Here is a 23,502-nt window from a genome sequence, read left to right on the forward strand (position 1 = left end):
GGATGGAAGAGTGTTAGTCTAAGGTACGGAGTAGGGCACAGGAAAGTGTGTTATTAGACTTACTTGCGGCTCTGGGAAAAAATAATTTATGTCATCAGCAACCGAGCGATCTGTTTTATTTTTTGAATGAAAGGAGATTGCTAACGACATACAACTTTTAAATGACTAGTGTTAGGCGTTAAAAAAAACAAGCACTAGCCAGGCAGCCACGGTTTATTTTTGCATCTCACTTTCACTTTAAAGTGAAAGCCAGATGCAAAAATAAACACGCCGCGGAGCTTGTCTTTATGGGGCCATGTGTTTGAAACACATGGCCCCATAAAGATAACAAAACCTTTACGACGGGAGGAAGTCAGACGAGCCTGTCCAAGTGGGCCGTCTGACAGAGAGAAAAGTCTACGTCAGACAAACCTCTTTCCCAATGACTAGCAATTGTTTAGCATAAACGGTGACATCGGCTAATGGGGAAGAGGGGCGGGGCTTAAAGCCCGATAGTGATGCTCCCTCAAAAACATAAAATCTCGCCAGTGAGACTCCGCATGTGCGCAGCCCATGCAGGTGAGACCTAAAAAGTGACTGAAGAATACTCTGCTTTCCAGACATTGGTGGCTTGACCCAAGGAAAGAGATCGAAGATGCAAGTCTACCACAAGGATTTGCACACCCGGGCAACTGTGAGAAATCCTGCAAGGCTGAAGGCTTAGCATGCGGTCAAGGAACATCTTTTCTGTAACTCTGATCCTGTGCTCTTTTATTGATGCTCTTAAACCAGTCAATTCATATTCCCCTTAGAAATGGGGGGATGTTATGGAGAAAATACACTTTTTTTTTAAACGCTATTTGTCATTTTGTGAGAAGAAAAAGAAAAGTACATTGTTAATACAGTTACAGATCACCTCACACCTGCATCCAACTACTAGTTGGCTCATTTAGCAACCATCTCTGTGCTGTTACATTGTAATACTTATGAAAGTTACATTTGTCATCCCCCATTGCCTCTCCCGGTTACTATAGCAAGTTACATTACCCAACACAACCTTCATGAAATAGCCTACTCATGTGTCACATGGAGCCCCTATCACAGCCCTTGTGTACTCCGCTCTGCAGGCCGTCTCCCTTGACTAGCTTGTGTGTCACTTTCCCCATGTTACTTTAGATATTCCCTCAGCAGCTGCCATATGTCTTTCAGGTGCGATGTCGGGAACTGGAGTTCTGCGTACAACTCATTTGTGGTGTCACAGTATGTCATACTCTTGATCCAACCTTTAACCAGGGGTTTCTGTCTGCTGCCCCATTGGATAGCTATTTCGTGTTTAGCCAAGAGCATTGCCATTGCAACAAATCTTCGAGTGCTCTTAGGGAGTTCTTCAACATAGCCCAGTAATGCTAGCAAGGGGGAGAGGGTCAGTTGTAGTCCGGTCATCTGTTGTACTTCCCTAAATATGTCTTGCCAGTAGGAAGCTATTGTGCACCATATCATGTGTATAAAGGGGGTCGCATGAGCGTTGCATTTGGGGCATCGTGCAAACTTGGCGCTGTTTATCCGGACCATCTGCTGTGGCGTTGTGTAGGCCAGTCCTAAGATCTTAAAATTAAGTACTTTGTGCCTATGGTTACATAAAACGAGTTTGGTTTGCAATGGAAAAAACACACTTCATCCCTGTTTCATCTTTTTCCCTTCACAGCTTTAGAGGGAGCTTTAAATTTGAGGGTGCAAGTTTTATGTTGCCTGATGTTGCTGAGTTCTCTCTTCTCCTCCTACATTCTGCCCTCCCTTCTCCAGCAGAAGGTTGTGGTCTCGATTAAATATCCATTGTTCATTTGAGGAGTTTTCATATGTTGATTTTTCCTTTTGTCCATAGTAGATTGTTAAGACAGTTGCATGTAATGCATACTTTCTTTGAGTAAAACAATGAATCGTATACATGCAACATATATTTGCTTTTCTGCATCTTGTTCACTTTCTATTTTCTTGTATCCTTACTTTCGATTTAGAATTGATTGGCTTGCTTGTTCTTGTTTCAAAGCTCTGTTTGGCGTACCTCTACAGGGCTTTTTCTTTCAAGATGAAACAGTCTCCATGGTAGCTCATTGATCAAAGAATCAAGAAACTGCCTCGCAGTAGTGCTGCCAGAAGAAAACATTTTGACCATTCAAATAAGGCGATTCTTGTAGAACTATTAATAGATCTCTTCTGGCTTTAAGCGAATGCCAGAGTAGAAAGAGGCTCTTAAACTTCCCCTATTAAGTTAGTTAGTTAAAGATGCATCATTCAACTTCTGCTGTTTTAATCAATGTCTTTGTATGTTTTCTGCAGCCCAGAAAAGGCGTTAAAAGATTCACTGCAAGCCTATGAAGCTGCTTATCTGTCAAAATCATTATCCCGACTCTTCGATCCCATCAACCTTGTATTTCCACCTGGTGGTCGAAATCCACCATCCACGGATGAGCTCGACAGCATCATTAAAACCATCACCAGGTATGTATAAAACAATCATTTACATGGCAAGCATGCAATATTGTATTCCTTAAAACGTTTCATACAAGTGTCTTTTTATAGTGGAGGCTAGTGACATTTGAAAGTGGTGAAGCATAAAAGTTTGGTATGACTTTTATGTAGTGAGCGACACAGGCAAGCTTAATAGACATACGTGGGGTCCAGGCTCGATCCTTCTCCGGAGGGAAAAAAAGATCTACACATCTTCACCCACCTCTTTTCTCTTCAGCACCCTCTTTTCACTCCCCCCTGAAAGCACTTCCATGCATCTCCCTCACTTCACCACTTCCAAACATACACTGCACTCACGCACATTTAAGCAATTTTATTACTTTTGCCCTGTAAATATTTGCCAACTATGCCCCCCTTCACACACATTTCCACAACATTTCAATTACAACTGCAATACATAACCATTCTTCTGTGTGGCCTGCAGAGAGGCAAACCCACTGACGGGCACTTTGCTTTGGCTTCAGCGCAGCACCAGACCTATCAATCAAAGCCCCTCATAAACAACTGCACAGCTCAAAGTATGACCAGAAAAAAAAATACGGCAAAAAACACAACCCGAATAAATAGCTAACTCTTGAGGGAGGCAAGATTAAGTAAAACTTGAAATAAGAGAGGAACTACATGCATTACAAAAAACACAACCCGAATAAATAGCTAACTCTTGAGGGAGGCAAGATTAAGTAAAACTTGAAATAAGAGAGGAACTACATGCATTACCTTAATGTTTTTAACATCCATTGTTCATAAATCAATCCATGTTTTTGGTATTATTGTTGTTAAGGGCATGAAGATAAGGCACATGATCACAAAACACTACTGCCTGAACAGCCTGGTCCATCGGGACGGGCACTTTGCCCATTCAGTCCTGCAGGCCCATTTGGTATGAAATTGTTTCGCAGACCCACACCCAGGGTGGCATGGCTTGGGTATCTGTTCTGAGGGAAGGAATCTGTGGCTTGAAGTCTCTATCACATGAACAAGTTACTTTCCTTCAGTAGCACCACACCTGTTAGGGACTCTATCTAGCTGCAGATTCCTTACCGACCCACCCATCCTATCCGCAAACAGATTTCTAGGGTCAGGGCTTTCCCCTTTCAGGGCACTAGTATTCCACACCCGTGGTCAGTGTTCTTTGTGGCTACGCGCTCTTGGCGTGGAAAGTCTAGAAAAGAAACTGGTATCAGCGCTCTGGGGTGGCACCTGTATAGGCACAGCACACATCACTTCCGGCATGGACGACGCAATGCAGAGCCGATCGGCGCCACCTACCGAAGTGCAGGAGTACTGCTTACGAAAAATATCCGATTCCAGTCTGACGCCTGGGGATAACTCTAAGGTAAGAAATCTACAGCTAGATAGTCCCTACCAGATAAGGCGTTTCGAAGGTAAGTAACTTCTCCAGTATTAGGGGTGTCTTTCATAGATTCACATGCTTGAATATTCCCCGTCATCGAAGTGGGAGTCCCACGGTACATAAAATAGCAGTAATATATGCATATATAAATAAAATTACCATAATTATATAAATATATATACATACATAAAATACAGTAAAGTATCCAGAAAAAATTCAAAAGTACCATAGAATTGAATAGGCCCATAGAAAGCCTAAGGGAGAAAACTCAACTTAGTAACATAACAGTGTCATTATGTTTTGGTCCAAATTCCAGCCAATCAGGCTGTAGATCCCTCTAGAACCTTCTCCTCAGAAGCTCAAGTCCTCAGATTTTCTACCGCACGTCGTGTGAAGGGAGTCTCCCTGAGCTCTGCTCAGTTTTTTCTTCAACTTAGCTGTTTTCTTCCATCTACAGATGTCTTCTTCTAAGAAATCATTATTTCGAGCTTGTTCTAGTTGTGGTAAACTGCGTCTTTTCCAAGAGGATCCACACAGTAAATGCCTTTACTGTCTGTATCCTGACCATGAGGCAAAGAACTGTAAGTACTGTCGTACTTTTTCACCTAAAACCCTGAGGGATAGAGAGGCCCGTCTCGTTCTGTGGTTACAGAAGTTAAAAACATCTGATAATGTGCTTTCTGAGGTAGAAAGTGTCTCTTCTTGCCTTTCTAAATCCTCTCAGAAGCGTGGGTCTGAGACTGAAGTTCCATCTCCTTTTATGAAGAAGCGTAGACTTGTGAAAGTCACCAAGGCTGTCTCCCCACTAACATTGCCTCAGGCCACACCTACGGGACCTGGCTCTCTGGTGTCTGGGCCCAAAGCCATGCCTTCCACCTTAAAATCGGGCATTGGCTCGTCGACGGGCTCGTCGACGCGTCCGTCGACGACTTCAGCGGTGACAAAGTCAGTGACTGCAGTCTCTACGTCGACGTCGACATGTACTTTATCTTCTAGTACTGCGTCGATGACGACCATCTCGTCGACGGCATCTCAGGAGGTGAGACCCATCTCTTCAATTTAGAAAATTTAGTCGACGAAGCCTAGATCATCGACGAAAGACTCATAGTCGACGGCGAAGACCAAACCTTCGTCGACAGAATCCTCATCGTCGACGGCTGCCTCGTCGACGACATCTTCGTCGCCGTTCATGTCGACGGTTGCCATCCCGTTGATGACGCCTTCCTCGTCAACGAGTAAGACTCCAATCTCGTCGACGGCATCGTCGACGGCACAGAAATCTTCGTCGACGAAGAAGAAAAAGCAATCGGCCTCCATGTCTTTTTCATCGGTGGCTGTTGCGAAGACGCCTCGGATTGATTCTGAAGCCACATTGACTGACTCGTTGACGTCACCTCAACCTCTGGCCACAGCTGCTACTTTTACTGTGGTTACTGCGTCCTCTTTGAAGAAAGTACCAAGTAATGAATCTGCAACTCATGCTAGATGATTACAACCGCAGATTCCCTCCGTCTTCACCTGCGTCTCCAACACCTCTACTTCCTCCACAACCTCAACCACAACTTCCTCCGCAATCACAAGCTCCTACACCGGTTCCACCCGCATCTACTGTGGATACCCAACCAGATACAGACTATGTGAATCAAGATCCTCATGATACTGATGACGACAACGGTCTTCATGAGTGGGACAACTACAGGGCTAACACCCACTCTACTCCGCCGGCTTCGCCTTTAGCTTCGCCTCCAGTGGACATTGCAGGCTTTCACAATTTAATGCTGCGTGCTACTAAGCGTTTTCACCTTACTATGGAGGAACAACAAACTGATTGCTTCTTGTATGATTTCAAGGACCCACAACAAAAGCAAACCCATACAATTCCAATCATTGAGCACATTTGGCAGGAGGGTCTGAAGCTAATGGAGCGACCAAACTCGATCCCAGCTGTTTTGCCACGATTAGACAAGAAATATAAGGCGCCGGCAACCTCCCCAGCCTGTTTGGTGTCCGAAGGCGGATTCGGTTATTACTCAGGCGGCACAGAAAAGATCCCGCAATCCGGCCACACCCCTCACGTCTCCTCCTGATCTATAAGGCCGCAAATTGGATTCCATTGGCAAGCAATTTACTACAATGGCAGCTACTACTGTGAGAGCTGCTAATTCTTTGGCTATTCTGGGCCGCTACGACCGCCAGATGTGGTCCGAGATTGCCACACTGATTCCACAAATGACTGATGCCATCCGTGCACAGGCCATCATTCAGGAGGGAGAAAGAATTTCCTCTGAAATTATTGCCTGCGCGCTTGATATATCCTCCACGGGATTTAGGCAATTGGCTGGGGCAGCAGTCTTGAGGCGTCAAGGCTGGTTAAAGGCTACAACCTTCCGTCCAGAGGTACAGGCAAGGGTACTGGACTTGCCATATGACGGGGATTTGCTCTTTGGCAAACATGTTGATGATGCTCTTGAGATGATAAAAAAGGACACCGATACTGCGAAGTCTCTGGCAACCCTGCAGTATAGGAAACGGCCATTTCGAGGGGCACGAGGTGGGGGCGGAAGTTCCTCCACTTTTCGTGGATCAAGTCAGTGTCGTTCATACAACTCATACAATGACAACAGGCAAAGGGGTTCCTATCACACCCAGAATCGTCAGTCCACCACTAGACCATACCAACGGAAAACCACATACAGGGGAGGTTCAAATACAAAGAAGCAGTGACAGTTTTTATGCCACACTTCTGCCGACTGTAAAAATTGAAGGTCGCATCTAAACGTACTTTTGCAATTGGTCCGATATCACCTCCGACCAATGGGTCCTGGACGTAATTTCCAGGGGTCATGCTCTGGAGTTTACAAAATTCTCCCCCACTCGTCCACCCTCGGGGCCGCCTTCTCCCCATTTCAAGGATTTGTTAGCACAAGTAAAATTGATGATCAAAAAAGGAGCCATCGAAGTGGTACCGCAAAACCAGCAAGGCAAAGGGTTTTACTCCCGCTTCTTTTTAGTCAAGAAGAAGACGGGAGAATGGCGCCCTATTTTGGATTTACGGGCCCTCAACGAATTTATCACTTCAAAAACCTTTCAGATGCTAACCCTGTTTCAAATTTTAAACTATCTCAATCCCGGGGAGTATTTTTCCACGATCGATCTCCAGGACGCATACTTCCATGTGCCAATTCACCTCAGACACAGGAAGTATCTCCGCTTTACAGTTGGACACCTACATTTTCAATTCAAAGTGTTACCGTTCGGCCTGCGTTCAGCGCCAAGGGTCTTTACCTAGATCTTGGCCCCGGTAGCTGCCTTCCTACGCCTGCAGGGCGTCCAATTTTATCCGTACCTGGACGACTGCCTTATAAAGGCCAAGACTTTTCAGTTGACGAAGCAACACACTCAAGTCTGCGTCTCGCTGTTCAACACCCTGGGCTTGTCCATCAATGCCGAGAAGTCACACTTTCACCCGTCACAACGGCGAGATTTTCTCGGAGCCTCGCTAGATTCTCGGCTGGGGAAGGTGTTCGTCTCTCAAGAGAGACAGGACCGCATGTTAAAGATGGTGCACTTCCTGCAGTCAAAACTGTACGTTTCTGTCCGAACGTTCAAATCATTCCTTGGCATGGCTTCCTCGTGCTTTCAACTGATCCCCAATTGCAGATTGCACATGAGGGCTCTACAAGAAGAACTGGACAAGCAGTGGAAACGGGTGTCAGGGTCGTTCGACGACAAAATCTTTTTGACGCCTCGCATTCAGAAGGCGCTGGAATGGTGGGCTCACCCTCCGAACATCTCGACAGGCCGTTCTTTCCAAGACGAACCTCCGACTCTGACGCTCACAACAGACGCATCTCTGGAAGGCTGGGGAGCGCATCTCGACGAGATGTCAGTAAAAGGAAAGTGGACTACAACCCAGCGTGCTTGGCATATAAACCGCCTGGAACTCTTGGCGATCTTCCTGGCCCTGAAATCCTTCCAGAGGTTAGTGCAGGGACACACTTTGCTGGTGAGAATGGACAACACCACCAGCATGCACTACCTCAACAAACAGGGCGGCACGAGGTCTCTCCTACTTTCCCGACAGGCACAAGAGATATGGGACTGGGCGATTCAACATCAAGTCCAACTCACAGCCATTTATGTGCCAGGGGTAGCCAATGTTCTCGCGGACTCGCTCAGCAGGGCTTTATCGGACGATCACGAGTGGGAACTCAATCAACCAACTCTCGATTTCATTTTCCGACAGTGGGGTCAACCGCAAATGGATCTTTTTGCGACCGCCTCCAACAGGAAATGCCAACGCTTTGCAAGTCGTCATCCCCACAGAGAGTCGAGCGGAAATGCATTTTCGATCAATTGGTCGAACGACTTCATCTACGCTTTTCCGCCGCTCCCTCTGATTCCTCGTCTATTACACAGAATGAGGTTTCAACCTGGTCATGTCATCCTGATCGCACCCAAGTGGCCGAGACGTCCTTGGTTTACGGATCTGTTACTGTTCTCACAGACCGACCCGATACCGCTTCATCCGCTACCTCACCTCCTCACGAGGGAGCAGGGCCAGATCTGCCATCCGGATCCGGCATATCTCCAACTACATGCCTGGAACCTGAGCGCTATGAATTTGTACGTTTAAACATCGACGATGATTGCAGAGAGGTGCTAGCGTGCGCCCATGCTCCATCCACCATTAAAACTTTTAAACATAAGTGGAAGCGTTTCTCTATTTGGTGCCACACTAAAGCTTTGGACCCCATGACGGGCAAACCGGAGCAGATCCTACCTTTATTTTTATCTCTTGCAAAATCAGGACTTTCACACTCCACTCTTAAAGTGTTTCTGACAGCAATTTCCCGCTTCCGCCATGATGGGTCTACATCTCTGTTTTCTTCAAGAATCATTAAACAATTTTTCAAAGGCCTCTTTCGAATGTTTCCACCCATCCGTTGTCCTCCGCCTGCCTGGCGCTTAAATTTAGTTTTGTCTCAGCTGCTCTTGCCTCCATTCGAGCCCATTCACTCTGCAGGATTAAAGTTTCTCACATGGAAAGTTGCACTTTTGCTCGCTTTGACATCTTCCAAGCGTGTCAGTGACATCCAAGCCTTTACAATTCAGCCTCCTTTCCTGCAATTCTCCAATGAGGCTGTTACATTACGTACTAATCCTAGGTTCATCCCAAAGGTTCCTAGTGACTTCCATCTCAACGAACCAGTCATCCTAAAAACTTTCTTTCCTGATCCACAATCTCCAGCTGAACGTTCATTACACTCATTGGATGTCAAACGTTGTCTCAAATTTTACATTCAGCGAACTGCACCGTTCAGAAAGGCAGACCAGCTGTTCGTGGCTTATGGTCCAAACTGCAAAGGACAACCTGTTACCAAACAGACGATAACCAGGTGGATTTCATCTGCCATATCATTTTGTCACCAACGGGCTGGGAAGCCCCTTCCTGCTCCAGTTTGAGCTCATTCAACTAGAGCTGTGTCAACTTCGGCTGCCCTCTTTGCGGGGGTACCCCTGCGACACATCTGCAGAGCTGCTACGTGGTCGAGCAGCCATACTTTTACGAAGCACTACTGCCTGCAGTCAACAGACGCCGCAGATGCGGCAGTGGGTCAAGCGGTGCTGCGGAATCTTTTCCATTAAAGGTGAGCCTCTGTTGCTACCCGCCTCCATTCATAAAGGTTTTTTATCTTGAATAATGATACATTACTTATTTATGATATGTTCTTATATACTTGAAATTTACTGTTACCTTTATGACTTATATGTTGGTTTACTGCTTTCTACTCTTATTCAAGCATGTGAATCTATGAAAGACACCCCTAATACTGGAGAAGAACATAAGTTACTTACCTGTAAACTGTGGTTCTCCAGTATTGGTGTCTTTCATAGATTCACATGCGACCCTCCCTTCCTCCCCTCAGAGGCTCTCTTCTCCTCAGGCACTTTTGGTTACTTGGTGCTACGAAAATCTGAGGACTTGGGCTTCTGAGGAGAAGGTTCTAGAGGGAGCTACAGCCTGATTGGCTGGAATTTGGACCAAAACATAATGACACTGATATGTTACTAAGTTGAGTTTTCTCCCTTATGCTTTCTATGGGCCTATTCTATTCTATGGTACTTTTGAATTTTTTCTGGATACTTTACTGTATTTTATGTATGTATATATATTTATATAATTATGGTAATTTTATTTATATATGCATATATTACTGCTATTTTATGTACCGTGGGACTCCCACTTCGACGACGGGGAATATTCAAGCATGTGAATCAATGAAAGACACCAATACTGGAGAACCACAGTTTACCGGTAAGTAACTTATGTTCTTGTTTGTTATTACTATTTCTTGCAAAGGTATGGGTCTAATTGTTTGCTATATAGATGCTGGATGGTTTCTGCTGGTCCGTGTTTTTTTTTATTTATTTAATTAATATGTTCCATTTCCATCCATGCTATTTCGTTGTGTTTGGTTACTCTTTAGGTCATTCTTCATCCATTGGTCCTACAGCTGCAGTCTTCTTCCAGCACCAACAATAAATATGAAAATGTATAGGTTACCAATCTGAATTCAGTCAAACAATTCAACAGCTGAACCTGGATCACTTCCTTTTGTTTGACCTTAAGACAGAGGCTTTATTAGAAAAAGGCAGCAAATGTATCCTCCCTCTTTCTCCTATACCGCGCAACCCCAACCCATTTGAGGACTTGCTTCAAAACCTATATATATCTCCAGTTGGAGGGAGGCTGACGTTTCTCAGAGATGGAATAAGATCCTAATCAGTGATTTCTTTAGACTTGATAGAGGGGATTGGCTCCCCCATAGGAAATCAAACCATCAATTGTTCCTGTATCTCTTTCTCTATTCCTACCTTCATAAGCCATTATGGTATCAGTCACCCAATTAGAGTGTACTACATTGGCTCTTGCACCTGACTAAATGCACCAGTGACAAAACAGGTCAAGGGAAGTACTGATGGCCAGAGAAAGGACTTCTGACATGAAAATGGAGAAAAAAAAATGGAACAACATTAGGTTATCACCTTAAATTCCCGTGTTGCATGTGGGCTATAATTGCTCAGTGTCCTGGATTATCAGATTGTTAAATTGCAGGAAACTCTGAGCCGGCACTCCTTTGCTCTGATTTCTCCCATCTAAAAAGACAGACTTAGAACATGGTTGGCAAAAACAAGCATCTTGCCCTCATTGTCTTTTTGGTGTATGATGGTGAACCATTAAGGTGTCTCCAGGCCTGTACCCATCTTTTTCTTTACTCTTTTCCACCTAGTTCCACTACTTAGGTCAGGAAAATGTGTATACTACTATCCTTAAAATGTAAGTCTCTTTACCTGCTGCCACTTTCATCATTGTGTCCCTGTTGGCAGCACTAGCCATATCCCTCCACCAGAGTTTTTGGATTAGGGGCACTTTGTATTGTAAGTCTAATTATTCTGTGAAGCCCTGGTTGCTGCCCATAGCATCCTCCCTAAAAAAGGAAGCAACGAGAAGTGTAAATCCCCACCAACTTTGCATGTTGTCTCTAACTGAACGCTGATCTGTGCTGCTCCTGCCACACTGTCTAACCTCTCTTCTTTCTGTTCTAGTTTAACCACCAAAGCCCTCACACACTTCTTGAAAGACTCCAAGTGATGCACTTCACCCCCCTGGGAATACATTTGGGTTTCCAACTATTATGTCCCTTGACTAATACATAATGTACGAAAGAGCAATGGCCTACCCACCAACATTCACTCAGCTTACTGGGGCCTCCCTCCCTGCAGGGGCCCCTACCCACCGGCAGTTACTTAGTGCAGAGCCAAATTCCTAAAGGGGAGAAAGTGGAAGGCTTCCTCCTCCTAGGGTAATGCGTATTGCTGACCCTTTAATCCAAGCCTTATGTTTAGCCTCACATATACATGCCTATGTGGTATTCCAGCTCCAGTATGCTGCATGTTCCCACGTCTGCAGGCCCAGCCCCTGCTACTCAAATGTTATGGGGGCTGCTAGATCAACTTATGAGGGCTTTTTCAAGGCAATGGAGAACAGGCTGACCAGAGACGCGCAAGTGCCCTCTTTGTCAGGACAGGAGGGATCGCCATTAGTTTCTTTGACATCTTTGATCTAATCCCACCCTTCTCCTGTTGCCCGAGACATAACTCTTGCTCCTCGAGCCCTACATTTATTATAATTTATTTTAAAGCCAAATATCTTGCTGAATTTGACTCCTCTTTCAAATTGGAAAGGGAGGCCTCAGTGTGGCTCAGAATGCATAATATTTTTTATGCATTAAAGCCTAGTCTGCGTGCTCCTATCTCACTTCAGTACGTATTATTTGATGGTTATGACCTATTCATAAAGCCAAATGTTCCATGATCAAAATGAAAATCAAGGGTCAGTATTGGATGGCCTGTTGATTACCAATTGTGTCCCTTTGTGTACTTTGTTAGTGGAATTTGGTAGCTGGGCTATATGAGTTTGATTATTATGAGGCCCAGGCCAGTGGCAAAAAGAACCTTGGCCAAAAAGTCCAGTCATTGAGATTGACTCCCTCTTTGGTATTTAAGGAGTGTATCAAGAAGGTGACAACCTCACCCTCATCATTAGCGTTCAGGGCCAATCTAATATTGTCAGATGTGCATCTGTATGTAATAAATCAGGACTGATCCAAATGAACAGTGTTGGGCAAATACTGTTACAACTGGTTGGACTTAACCTTTGTGAAATTTGTTGCGTTGACTTTGAGTTGACTTAGGCCTAATTGGTAGACAAAGAAATTACTGTTACCCAAACCTTCTCAGCAGTGAGAGCAGATCAACGGACTGTCTAAAAAATCTGGGGTATGGAAAGGTCCCACACATAAGATGATTGTTATTTGGGGTTGAATCTACTGTTGATATAAATTGTCACTGTTGTGTTCTGAGCTTCTTATGAGAAAAACTCAGAATCCCTGGATCCTTCATGCTGGCGATTTTAAGTCTTTTCCTGTAGATCTGTCTTTTTCTATAGCAGAACCTTTATCTTCCGCAAGGAAGACAATTAGCCTCTTAGTCCTCTCAGACCTCTCTGCACTTTCAATGATCACATTACTTTTGCATAACGTCCAGTTTGCCTATCTGCCAATGAAGTTGTTGTTTCAATAAAAGAAGTGTTCTTCCTGACTGATTATAGTTATAATATTTCCTCCTGGATCATGGCTTTGGTGGGTTCCCTAACTGATGCCCAGGAGATATGAGGTGTACAATTGTGAGAGGAATATTCTGTAGGAGTGGCTAGATCTCTTTTTCAAATGAGCATACCACTATGGAGCATTGTTTCCATTCTTCCTCTGCCCATATTGTTTAGTAGAATCACATGAGAATTAAAGGTGTAGACTAATTGAAACATAGTCCAATGTGGAGTTTGTACCAATGAGCTGTCACACTCTTCAAGACGATGACATAGTTGGTTTGTAAACAATGTATGGGCAATTTAACAATGAATTCAAAATTTAAAACATATTTTGGCCACTTCGGTAACACCCTTGACTCATTCAAATGACCCATAAGAAGTTTTTCCTACCATAGAGATAACACATCACCCAGCATCAACTTGAAGGCTGGCCTGAATCTTACTAGCCCAGACTTCTTTTTTAGCATAATGCGGAAAATAAAAGGGTTACCCCTAATCCTGGCACCTACTAACCCACCCTGTTTCCTGGTACCTTGATAGTAACACTAGGCCCTATGCGTAAGAGATGACATCTGTCCCAACGCCTAGTGGAACAAAAACTAAATTGTGGATATAAAATTACACCAAGATATAATCAGATCATTAGCAAAACCTCCAAATAGTGCATGCTCAAATGGCCAATCATACGCACTCCAAATGTAGGAAAGATGCACATGCTAATTAACTCACCTGGAGTCTGGATAGGTGAACCCTGTTATGAGAAAATAACGCAAAAGACAGTCTCTGAAATCGTGAAGTATGTTGCTTGATTAAGGCACTTGCCACAAGCATGTCAGTGTTCACCTTCTGTACCAAAGTGTTGATTTCTGCACTTCCCTTTTACTACTCTGGCACCACTATTGTGAGAATCATTTATTACTGAACTATGATTATGCCTTAGAAGGTCTGTGCTAGTTCTAAGAAATCCTAGAGCAGGAAGTTAAGCATACTTGTATCCCCACTTACAAAACCTAGAGGTCTTGGTTGAAGACTGCCCTGTATTGTCTCTGTGTATCGCTTGCAGTTGCAGCATGCATTCTTCAGTATGATTAAGAAAACATTGTTGAATGGACCTATCCACCAAATAAGGGTATTGCATTCTCTTCAATTCTTGTTTATTAGCAAATGTTCACAGACCCATGAGTCTGTGCACCTGCTTAATCCTACCCCTGGTAGGTGCGGCAGAAATTCAAAAGGTCAGAACCCAGCCGCGGTGCGTCCATTGGGGCGTAGGGGCGTAGCCCCACTAGCCCACATGGACCCGCGGCTGGAATTGCTGAACTACTTGTCTACTTAACTTTTGAAATAAATCGCCACCAGGTCGGAGTAATTTGTTTTTGCGCCGCCGAGCCTGGAATCCGGGCAGCACCCGCTGCGCGCAGGGGGGCTGTCCTGCACAGCTTGAGTGACAGTGTGACGTCACCAGCGCTGTAGCAGCAGAGACAGTCAGGTACACCTAGCGCATGTGAAGCTTGGGGCTGAAACTTGCCCAAGCATGCGCAGTAAGTTCCCCCTCCTAGTGAATGACCAGGGGTGGTGCAGGTTTAGCCGGGCAGGCCAGCCCCCAGCGTTAGGAAGGGCAGAGGGCGAGCAGACAGTGGGCCCCCCTAGCCAATTGGCCGGTCACCACGCAGCAATCCATTATTGGATGCCGCGCGTGGGTGGTGCACTGCTGCTCAGCAGCACTGCATAATGGCCAATCACTGTGTCTGACTTGAATGTAGTCATGCAGTGATTGGCCATTTCGCAGCTGCTGACGTTAGAGGATCCGGTTCAGTCGACTCGCCTCGCCTCCTCGTGGTCGTGAGTCCCTGCCCTTTATTGGGAGCATTCTGCAGGCGGATTTCAAAAATCTCCCCGAATACTGTGCTCGGGTAAGTACAGCCTCAGTCTCAGACACTGACAGGTTTCAGTTTCAACGTAATTATTAATGCCTAGAAGATATTTCAAAAGTTAAGCCAAAGGGTGGTAAAAGACTAAGTAGCGGCCTTCACATCATATTGATACTGAAACATGTTGATTCGTAGGTATTAGGATTATAGACATTGTGGACGACATCCTCAGCAGTGGGCGGTCCAAGGAATACAGCAGCCGCATGTTTTTCCAGTGCACTGTACTGGACACGCTTCTGGAGGAAAACATTTTTACAAACTATGTTGAGTTCATTAACAATTACGTGGTTTTTGTCAAAGGCTGGATTTGGACCCACATTTTACATCACTACAACAGGGGCGGTGGGTGACATTTTAAAGTGGTGATTCACGAGTTTTGTGTGGCGGTTCTGTTCTTTCTATCTGATATAGAACGTGATATTCTGTCAGCCTTTAAAGTCTGTGACATAGAGGCGAAATTCTCTAAACTGACCATTAGGCCACAGGACGAGCTCTTCAATAAGGTGTTTGGATGCGGGGAGCAGTGTCCGTTCTGCAAAGCCCCCGGTGAGGCTGGAGGTCAGGCGCACACCGAACACTTCGCAACCGTCCATCGACCGCAGGAATTAGGTAGATACAAGGATACAGACACCAAGAAACTTGTTTATTGTTTATGCTCTTCTGATGTAGCATCAGAAACAAATTTTAGAAATTCTGACACTGAAGGCAAATGGCATCCCTACAAGGATTATCGATCATTGTATCCTGATTGGTCCATTCAGTCGGATCCCACCATCGCTGCCTCAGATTACTGGAAGTTTAATTTTAGTCGCTTTAATGAAGCTTATGCAAAGGAATACTCAGCCCAGCCAGCTGATCTTCCAGAGGACTGGAGACAACTGACAGAAGCACAGGCGCGGGAAAGTCTGCAGGATGTCTTCAGAACCAAAGCGAGTTAGAAAAAAACCAAAAGGACACTTTACATTGCATTGCATTTAGACATATGAATTCTGCCATCAACCATCAGGAAAACAATTATTCAATTTGGACGTCTGTCAGCAAAAGCATTTATTTTTCCCAAAAAATGTACTCTCAGTATTTCACATAATTATCCAATGCCTTAATTGCATGTAAAAGAATGCAACATGTTTACTTGGGACAACTTGTGTACTAAAATATTATTGGCTTTTTATAACCAGGACTATTAAACTGAATGGATGGATAATTTTTGTTATCACAATACCCTTCCGAAACACAGTTGGAGGTGACAAACATGGCATGCCTCCTAGTTGCTACCACATAAGATCATGGACGAGCTGAATTCAATGGGTTGTGCTAAATGCATCATAATACCGTATTTTACCTAGCTGGGCGTTGAGAAACGTAGTACACTTTTCCTCAATAAATTGAATAGTGAAATATTTACCGCACTCCTATAGTCCTTATGACAGATGGTGCCGTTTTTCTTGTGATCGCTTGAATCAATGGTAAAGACACCTGGGCACTTAGACTGCCGAGTGTATTGAGAGCCGTCTTTTCCTAACACTAATATTTCGTCTATTGTCTCTAACTCACTGTAGTGCTCTAAGTCGGGCCACATTATTTACAACTGTTGAAATATAGCCACAGATAATTATGCACATCCTAAACCCTTCTCTTCTGTGCCACGCCTGCGCTGTAATGAATTCTTGCAGCTTTCCATACATTTCTCGGGCTCAAGAACATCTATCTAACCACATACATTGATTAAAAAAAAAAAGGTCTTTTTGTTGAGGTTTTATCTTATATGATTAATGCCTCTGTAAAGAGATGCACTCATCCAAGGGAGATAGAACAAGGTGTTACTCTCTCATTTTACTAAAAAAGTCCATTCGAACCCAGCAAACATCATGCCAATGTTAATACTGCTACTGGAGACCGAAGCAATGGAAGAGAATACTACACAGTGATATCAACAGCCTTACACAGATGAATATTTGTAGTGCATGTTCACCCAGAAGAGAATCTTGTTGCTGCATAGCAGATGTTTATTGTCACCCAATTCGATGGTATTCATTTTCTTGACCTCGCAAGGATAAAAGGCAGAGTGGGATTGCAAGAATTTGAACCAGTGACTTTGAGATCAAGCACATGTCGCTGTAGTTCTACCAAGCCATCAGACCCAACTGGGGTTTCGGAATTAGTAGTCGGTATGCACAAGAGTTTGTCTTTCTTACTAGGCTAAGGTGCATGTGGACAATTTACAGCTCCAGTGGTCGCGCTCAGTTGTTGAGTCCGTAAAGGTTCTACACTTTCCCATTTCTTCTTCAGGTTTAATTAGTCTTGACTGCTCACGGGCATGCTTAGTGGTATTTCATGCACACTCTCAAGATGACGCCCAGGTATTAGACTGGCAAACAGCAACCAATGCTTGGGTGGAAGATCAGTGGTTATATCTAAAGTGTGATGACTTTGGGATTCTGGTGTTGGAGTGTAGCAGGAATATCTTCCTTTTATTTCACCCGCCTTCCAGGGCCGCTCTCTCACTCCTATCATTACTGTTCTCCAAGAGACATGCTCTCAGTTTGATGATCACTCACCCTTTGAAACACAGATTCAAGTAGGGTTTAAAGCTGCACATTTCATCTACATCTGATGCCGCTAACTGGATAGTCGTCGTCCCAGGGTGACAAACAGTGCTAGTACAAGCAGTGTTACTGCTAGATGTTAGCACTGTCATCAGCGTGCTGCTGCCAAGGCTTGAGATATTGCAAACTGCTGTGATTCGTGTGATTTGTAGTCTAATGAGGGAAGATCCTGTGCAAGGGTTGAACCTGATGAACCTGGCACATTGTAACAAGTACAACAGATCTGTGTGGTTTTGGACTGATTCAGAAATGACTATGGCCAGGTGGAATTTTAAGTTAAGAGGTTGTTCTAAAATTATTTCACAAATTGTCTTCCTTTTAATTGAATTCAATGTTTCAATTCTGTTCTAATCATCCTCATCAGTATATCGTGGTTCATCGGGGTGTACTGCAGTTACCTTTTTTAAGTTATACCAATTGTTAATTTTATTTTTGGATTTTGATAAGGTCTGCAATCTGTGGGCTGTAGATTTTAATCAAGCACCTTTGAACTTTATTTCCAGAGAGTTTATACATTTTATTTTATGTAAATGTATGACTACTTTGATTAACTAACCATAAACTGTACTATTATGTGTAACTTGTACTCCACTTGCATGTTTTGCTAATTTCTTTAGCCGGTTGATCTGAGTTATTATGTGTGAAATTTTTGCACATTGGTAGTTTATATGCTTTTACACCTGCACTGTCTGCCATGGTTTGTTCCCTACAAATAAAAAATACAAAGTGTTTACTCTGGGTACGGATCCTGAGACCTCGCATCCCACAAGGAGTGGTCTACTTACTTTTCTAGGGTTATGTGCAGTGCATAATTTGAACCGGTGGCTGCAGGTGGGTCCCTCCGGCAGTTGTTTTTGGGCACCACCACTTCATAAATCTCTCCGCGCCTATCAAAAATGAATTTGTTTGTCTGTAATGTAAAACTCACAATAATACCTTACCTTGTAATACCTTCGGGAAGAGTTCGCTTTGTACAAAACTGCAAAAGTAATCTGTCTTGTCCGTTTTTTGGTGTTTTTTTTTAGAACAAAAGCTTTATTGTACAACCTTATTCTATAGACACGTCCCAGTGCTAGCAGTATGTAGAGACTGGGTGTGATATGTCATGTGTGCCACATGTCGCTGTCCTGATGAATAACACAGACACACTAATGTGTGGCCTTGTCACCAGGACTGAGGGCACACCCGATCTGTTTTTCTCCAGCTGTCCGATTCGACGTGACACGCGTTCCGTTTACTAACATGAACTGCTGCTCAATAGGAATAGGGAACTTGGTGCCTGGGGGTCTGTTCTGTTGGTCTGTGTGCCTGGGGGGGTCTGTTGTTCTGTGTGCATGGGGGTCTGTTGTTCTGTGTGCATGGGGGTCTGTTGTTCTGTCGGCCTGGGGGTATGCTGTTCTGTGTGTATGGGGGTGTGTTGTTCTGTGTGTGTGGGGGGGTCTGTTGTTCTTTGTGTGGGGGGTCTGTTCTGTGTTCCTGGGGGTCTCTTGTTCTGTGTTCCTGGCGGTCTCTTGTTCTGTGTGCCTGGGGCGGTCTCTTGTTCTGTGTGCCTGGGGGCCGGTTTTTCTGTGTGCCTGGGGTGGTCTGTTGTTCTGTGTGCCAGGGGGCCGGTTGTTCTGTGTGCCAGGGGGCCGGTTGTTCTGTGTCACTGGGGTGGTCTGTTGTTCTGTGTGCATGGGGGTCTGTTGTTCTGTGTGCATGGGGGTCTGTTGTTCTGTGTGTGGGGGGGTCTCTTGTTCTGTTTGCCTGGGGTCTGTTGTTCTGTCGGCATGGGGGTCTGCCCGATGGTATGTATGCATGTAGTACTGTAGTTGTGTTAGTCTGAGAGTGCATGGATGTTTACATGCATGTATCATCTATGTCGAGTCAACATGTGCTTGGATGGTGTGTATCTGTATTTACTATTAAAGTCAAACACATTGGCTTTGCCAATGTTTGGATTTCATCTCACTTCAAAAGCAAATTTAAAGTCTAATTTTACGCCCACTTTACCTCTCAGCCTTGGTCATGGTTCCTCTAGAGAGATAACGGATGCAGAAATCTGACATTAATAGAAACAGAGTGGCTGGCTTTTATCTGGTATAAATGCTATCCCCAAGGCCTGTAAGTATGAGTTTTTATGAAATTGCATTTCTGCATGTTGCCTAGCTGCAGGGAGGAGGTTAATATTGTTGTGTAGATATCTCAGTGCACAGGAGGCTGTGGCCAATTACTCAGGACATAAATACAGTGGGGAGTTCATTGCATTGATTGTAATTCTTTTCCCAAACACATGTAAACTCAAACATACTCACACATGCAAACAGCCAAAAACACCAGCACATGTAAACGCAAACCTGCTCACACATGCAAACAGCCACAAACACCAGCACATGTAAACTCAACCATACTCACACATCCACACAGCCACAAACACTAGAGACCAACAAGCAGACAACCACATCCACTCACTTATTCTGATAATGGGAAGTTCCAGGCTCAAGCATGCGTACCGGAGGGCCCTAGAACAGGTGAGGTGCCAAAGATATAAAGACAACACTCCTAGCATTACAGAGTAAAGCTCATTCTCTTTCCGATTTTTCAAAGCTGTTCTGCTTAGAAAAGGGTCAGTTCCTCTTGAGCATTCCACAAGAGTGACTCGCAGAGTATCTACAGCAAGAGTCACGTGCTGCTTCCTGGGTGTATAGGCCTATGGGGAAGGCATATGAGTCATCAGTCATTGCTTCATAGGTTCCTCGCAGTGACCGTGTGTAGGACATGTATAATTTTGATCATTGAATAGTCATATTGTATGGCTAAGCAGACCTTGAAGTTCAGATTTTTTCTTTTTTGAGTTTTATATAGCGCGAACTAGACCTGAGACATCGGGTATCAGAGCGCTTTACATGAGCACCAGTTTCGTTATAGATGAACACCTTCATTTTTTTATTGGTAGGCACGGGGAGATTAAGCGATTTCCCCTGAACCACAGGATGTAGAGTGTTGTTGCTGAGACTCTAACCAGGTTACCCAGCTTCGAAGCCGACCGCTCTAGCCGTAAGGCTACATCCTCTCCCCTTGATTGTTGATTGCAGTCAATTGGTCACAATTATGCAGCTCTCCTGTACGGATCGCTCATAGTGTTCTATTTACTTAATAAAAATTTTTGCCCATATAACGTTATTTTGTATTGCACGTTCTTTAAATGCCATTGTCGACATCCGCCATGCCGCTGTGCTTTTTCCTTAAGCACATGTCTTTTCAATGCCATCTGAAATTCCTGCAGAGATTGGATGGGCCACATATTGGGTGATGTGGAGTTTCAGTGTAGAAGGACAGAGATGTAAAAGTCCCAGAACTAGGAGGCAAACATGGTGGCTTTGGTGTTGTTTGAAGGTTGTGATTGGTGGATCTAAGGTTCTGATCTGGTGTGTAGTATGGTAGAGTGTCAGAGAGGGTGTTGGGAGCCGTGTCATTTGCTGATTTGAAAGTTGTGATTGGTGAATCTAAAGTTCCGAGTTGGTGTTAAGCATGGTAGGGTGTCAGAGAGTAGGTTGAATGCCATGTCATTTGCTGATTTGTATGTCCATGTAAGTGGTTTGAATACGGTCCTGTTCTTGAAAGTGAGCCAGTTGGCCTGGTGACAGGATTCAGTCTGAGCATAATAGGACGGAATGTATGAAGCTCTGTGGTTATACTGAATAAGCAGCTACCTATGTTATGCCATCTATTAATGTAATAACTGCACTTTCACAATTGCTTTATTAACCTTCCTGCTTTCTCAAATTTGCTTGAAAATGCACGATGTTTCTTCTTTTTTTTCAAAATTTTCTTGGGGGGGGGGGGTTTATCTCACCAAACCCCCCTTTTGGGGGTCGGGCTCGCTCGCTGCGCTCGCTCGCTACGGTGCTGTATGCAAATCGCTTTGCGGCCCACCACTTTAAAATGTCACCCACCGCCCCTGTCAGAACCAAAACATTCAAGAATTTTCGCTACTACAAGTTGGAGCAGAGACAAGATGCACTAGTTAGAGGAAGACAAACGGCCTACTTCCTTTGTTGTCACCAGTATGAAAGTTGTGTAAGGTGAAACCATGCTTCCCACAGACAAGTGCTTCATGAGTGAACACATGCAGCCACAAAAACGTAGGTAAAAACCCACTGTAAGAAAGTGGGTTATTAATTGGGATGGATAGGAGCCCAACACAAGGAATAAGGTCACCAAATTGATACGGTAAAACATAGTTTCAATCATTTAAATCTGGACATAACCTCTGGTAGCTATGGTACATAGCAGACAGGCTTAACCCAGGAAAATATACGTAGCATTTAGCAGTAAAAACGGTCAAAACAAGATGTAATAAAAATCCCATGACCCATTTAGTAATATGTAATAATGAGTAAATGACACCAAAACCCACTGAAATTGAGTAAGATGAACTGAAGATAAATATTTCCGACAAAAAGCTCAAAGAAAAGGTAAAGTCCCAGTCAGTTGTCACTGTTCACGGTTGACTGGGACCTACAAGTGACTTAAAGCCGACTGCAGTGGAACACGGGTCGAATATACCAAGTCGGTTTGTCTTAGTTAAAAATGTTACCTTCGGATTTGGTTTCTAAAATCAAATCAGAAATACTCCAGCAGGGCAAGGTGAGATCCCGCCGAAGCTTTGGAGGTCTTGAAAGTCCAAAAATGTTCTTAGTCCCAGATTTTCAGAGTTTCAGGAGCCAGTTCTCTTGTTTACTTCAAAGGGTTTCAGGGCCTCGGGTACAACACCTAGGGGCCAAGAGTCACTCCAGCAGAGGCCAACAGCAGGGTCCAGTCTAGTTCCAGGTGCTACAGGTCAGCTGTCACTTCATGAAAAAGAAGCGCTGCGAGACCTCAGGGTAGTTACGCGCTATATAAGTTTAATTTTCATTTCATTTCATGAAAAAGAACTCTTGTAGGTTGTTGTGTCTATGTAGCTACACAGGAGGTCAGCCAACTGACTCTTGAGGTCCACTTCTTTGTCCCGGGTACAAATGGGAGCAGGTTAACCCCTTCAGGTTTCCACATAGGTCTCAAACAGCGGGACCAGCCCTTTTCTGTTCTTCTGCCGGCCCAGAGAGCGTTCTATTGAGCAGTAAATTAGGTGCCAATTTTTTCGCATCAATATGTTGGCCGTAGATACAAAACAAATTAGCATATTTGGAAAGCCCTGTTACAATCCAAACAGGATATTTGAAAATGCCTTGTTTCATAGGGGGGGAAGCATATTTCAAATTGTGATGTCTTGATGCACTTTACAGGAAAGTATACGTATCCTGCTTTTCAGATTCTAATCCACTAATACATGGACATTGATTGCAATGAACGTGCTTGTAATACGGGAAATCGGGCTAAACTTCCCAAACCTGTGTAACATATTTTTTATCAACCTTGAACCACCCAGTGGTGTGGGGCTTCTTTTTTCTAAAGACACCCCTGCGGAAAAGTGATATCTTACAGATGCAAGTGTTCCCTTGACTCCTGGAGGAGAGCCACCAAATTCAACACTGAAAATGGATTGGTTTGAGAGAAGTGGATCTAAATTGAAGGCCTTCAGTGTGGTTGGACCCATATGAGGATTTTTTCGTTTTTTAATGCCACTAACCTGGGCTACGGACAATGGTGCTTTACCACAGAACCAAACTATGTTACACGTGTTTTCCTTTTAAGGCACAGGGAGATTAATTGATTTGACCAGAATCACACAATGTTGAGCTGTGACTATGATTCAAACCTAGCTCTCCATGTGCTAAATCCAGCATCTCTAACCAGCCGGTACACATCTCCTTCCCTGTGTTATGTATGTGGTAACTGTATAAGGTAAACCTAGCTGTAGAATGTGGAGGATGGTCAGCAAGCCCCAAAGAGACCGAGAGAAATTCAGCACTGCACTGTATTTTCTGGTGCTAGGCGTCACTCCCT

General features: G+C 44.3%; 1 protein-coding gene across 1 annotated transcript in view; it reads left to right on the forward strand.

Moving 5' to 3' along the window:
- Positions 1-23,502, forward strand: part of COG5 (component of oligomeric golgi complex 5) — a 1,467,851-nt gene that overhangs the window by 970,224 nt on the left and 474,125 nt on the right. Inside the window, exon 13 of the mRNA XM_078680311.1 lies at positions 2,317-2,478. Coding sequence (XP_078536437.1) covers positions 2,317-2,478 — 162 coding nt within the window. The remainder of the gene's footprint in view (positions 1-2,316; positions 2,479-23,502) is intronic.

The sequence above is a fragment of the Lissotriton helveticus genome, chromosome 1_1 (assembly GCF_964261635.1).
Source record: "Lissotriton helveticus chromosome 1_1, aLisHel1.1, whole genome shotgun sequence".
NCBI classification, from domain to species: domain Eukaryota; kingdom Metazoa; phylum Chordata; class Amphibia; order Caudata; family Salamandridae; genus Lissotriton; species Lissotriton helveticus.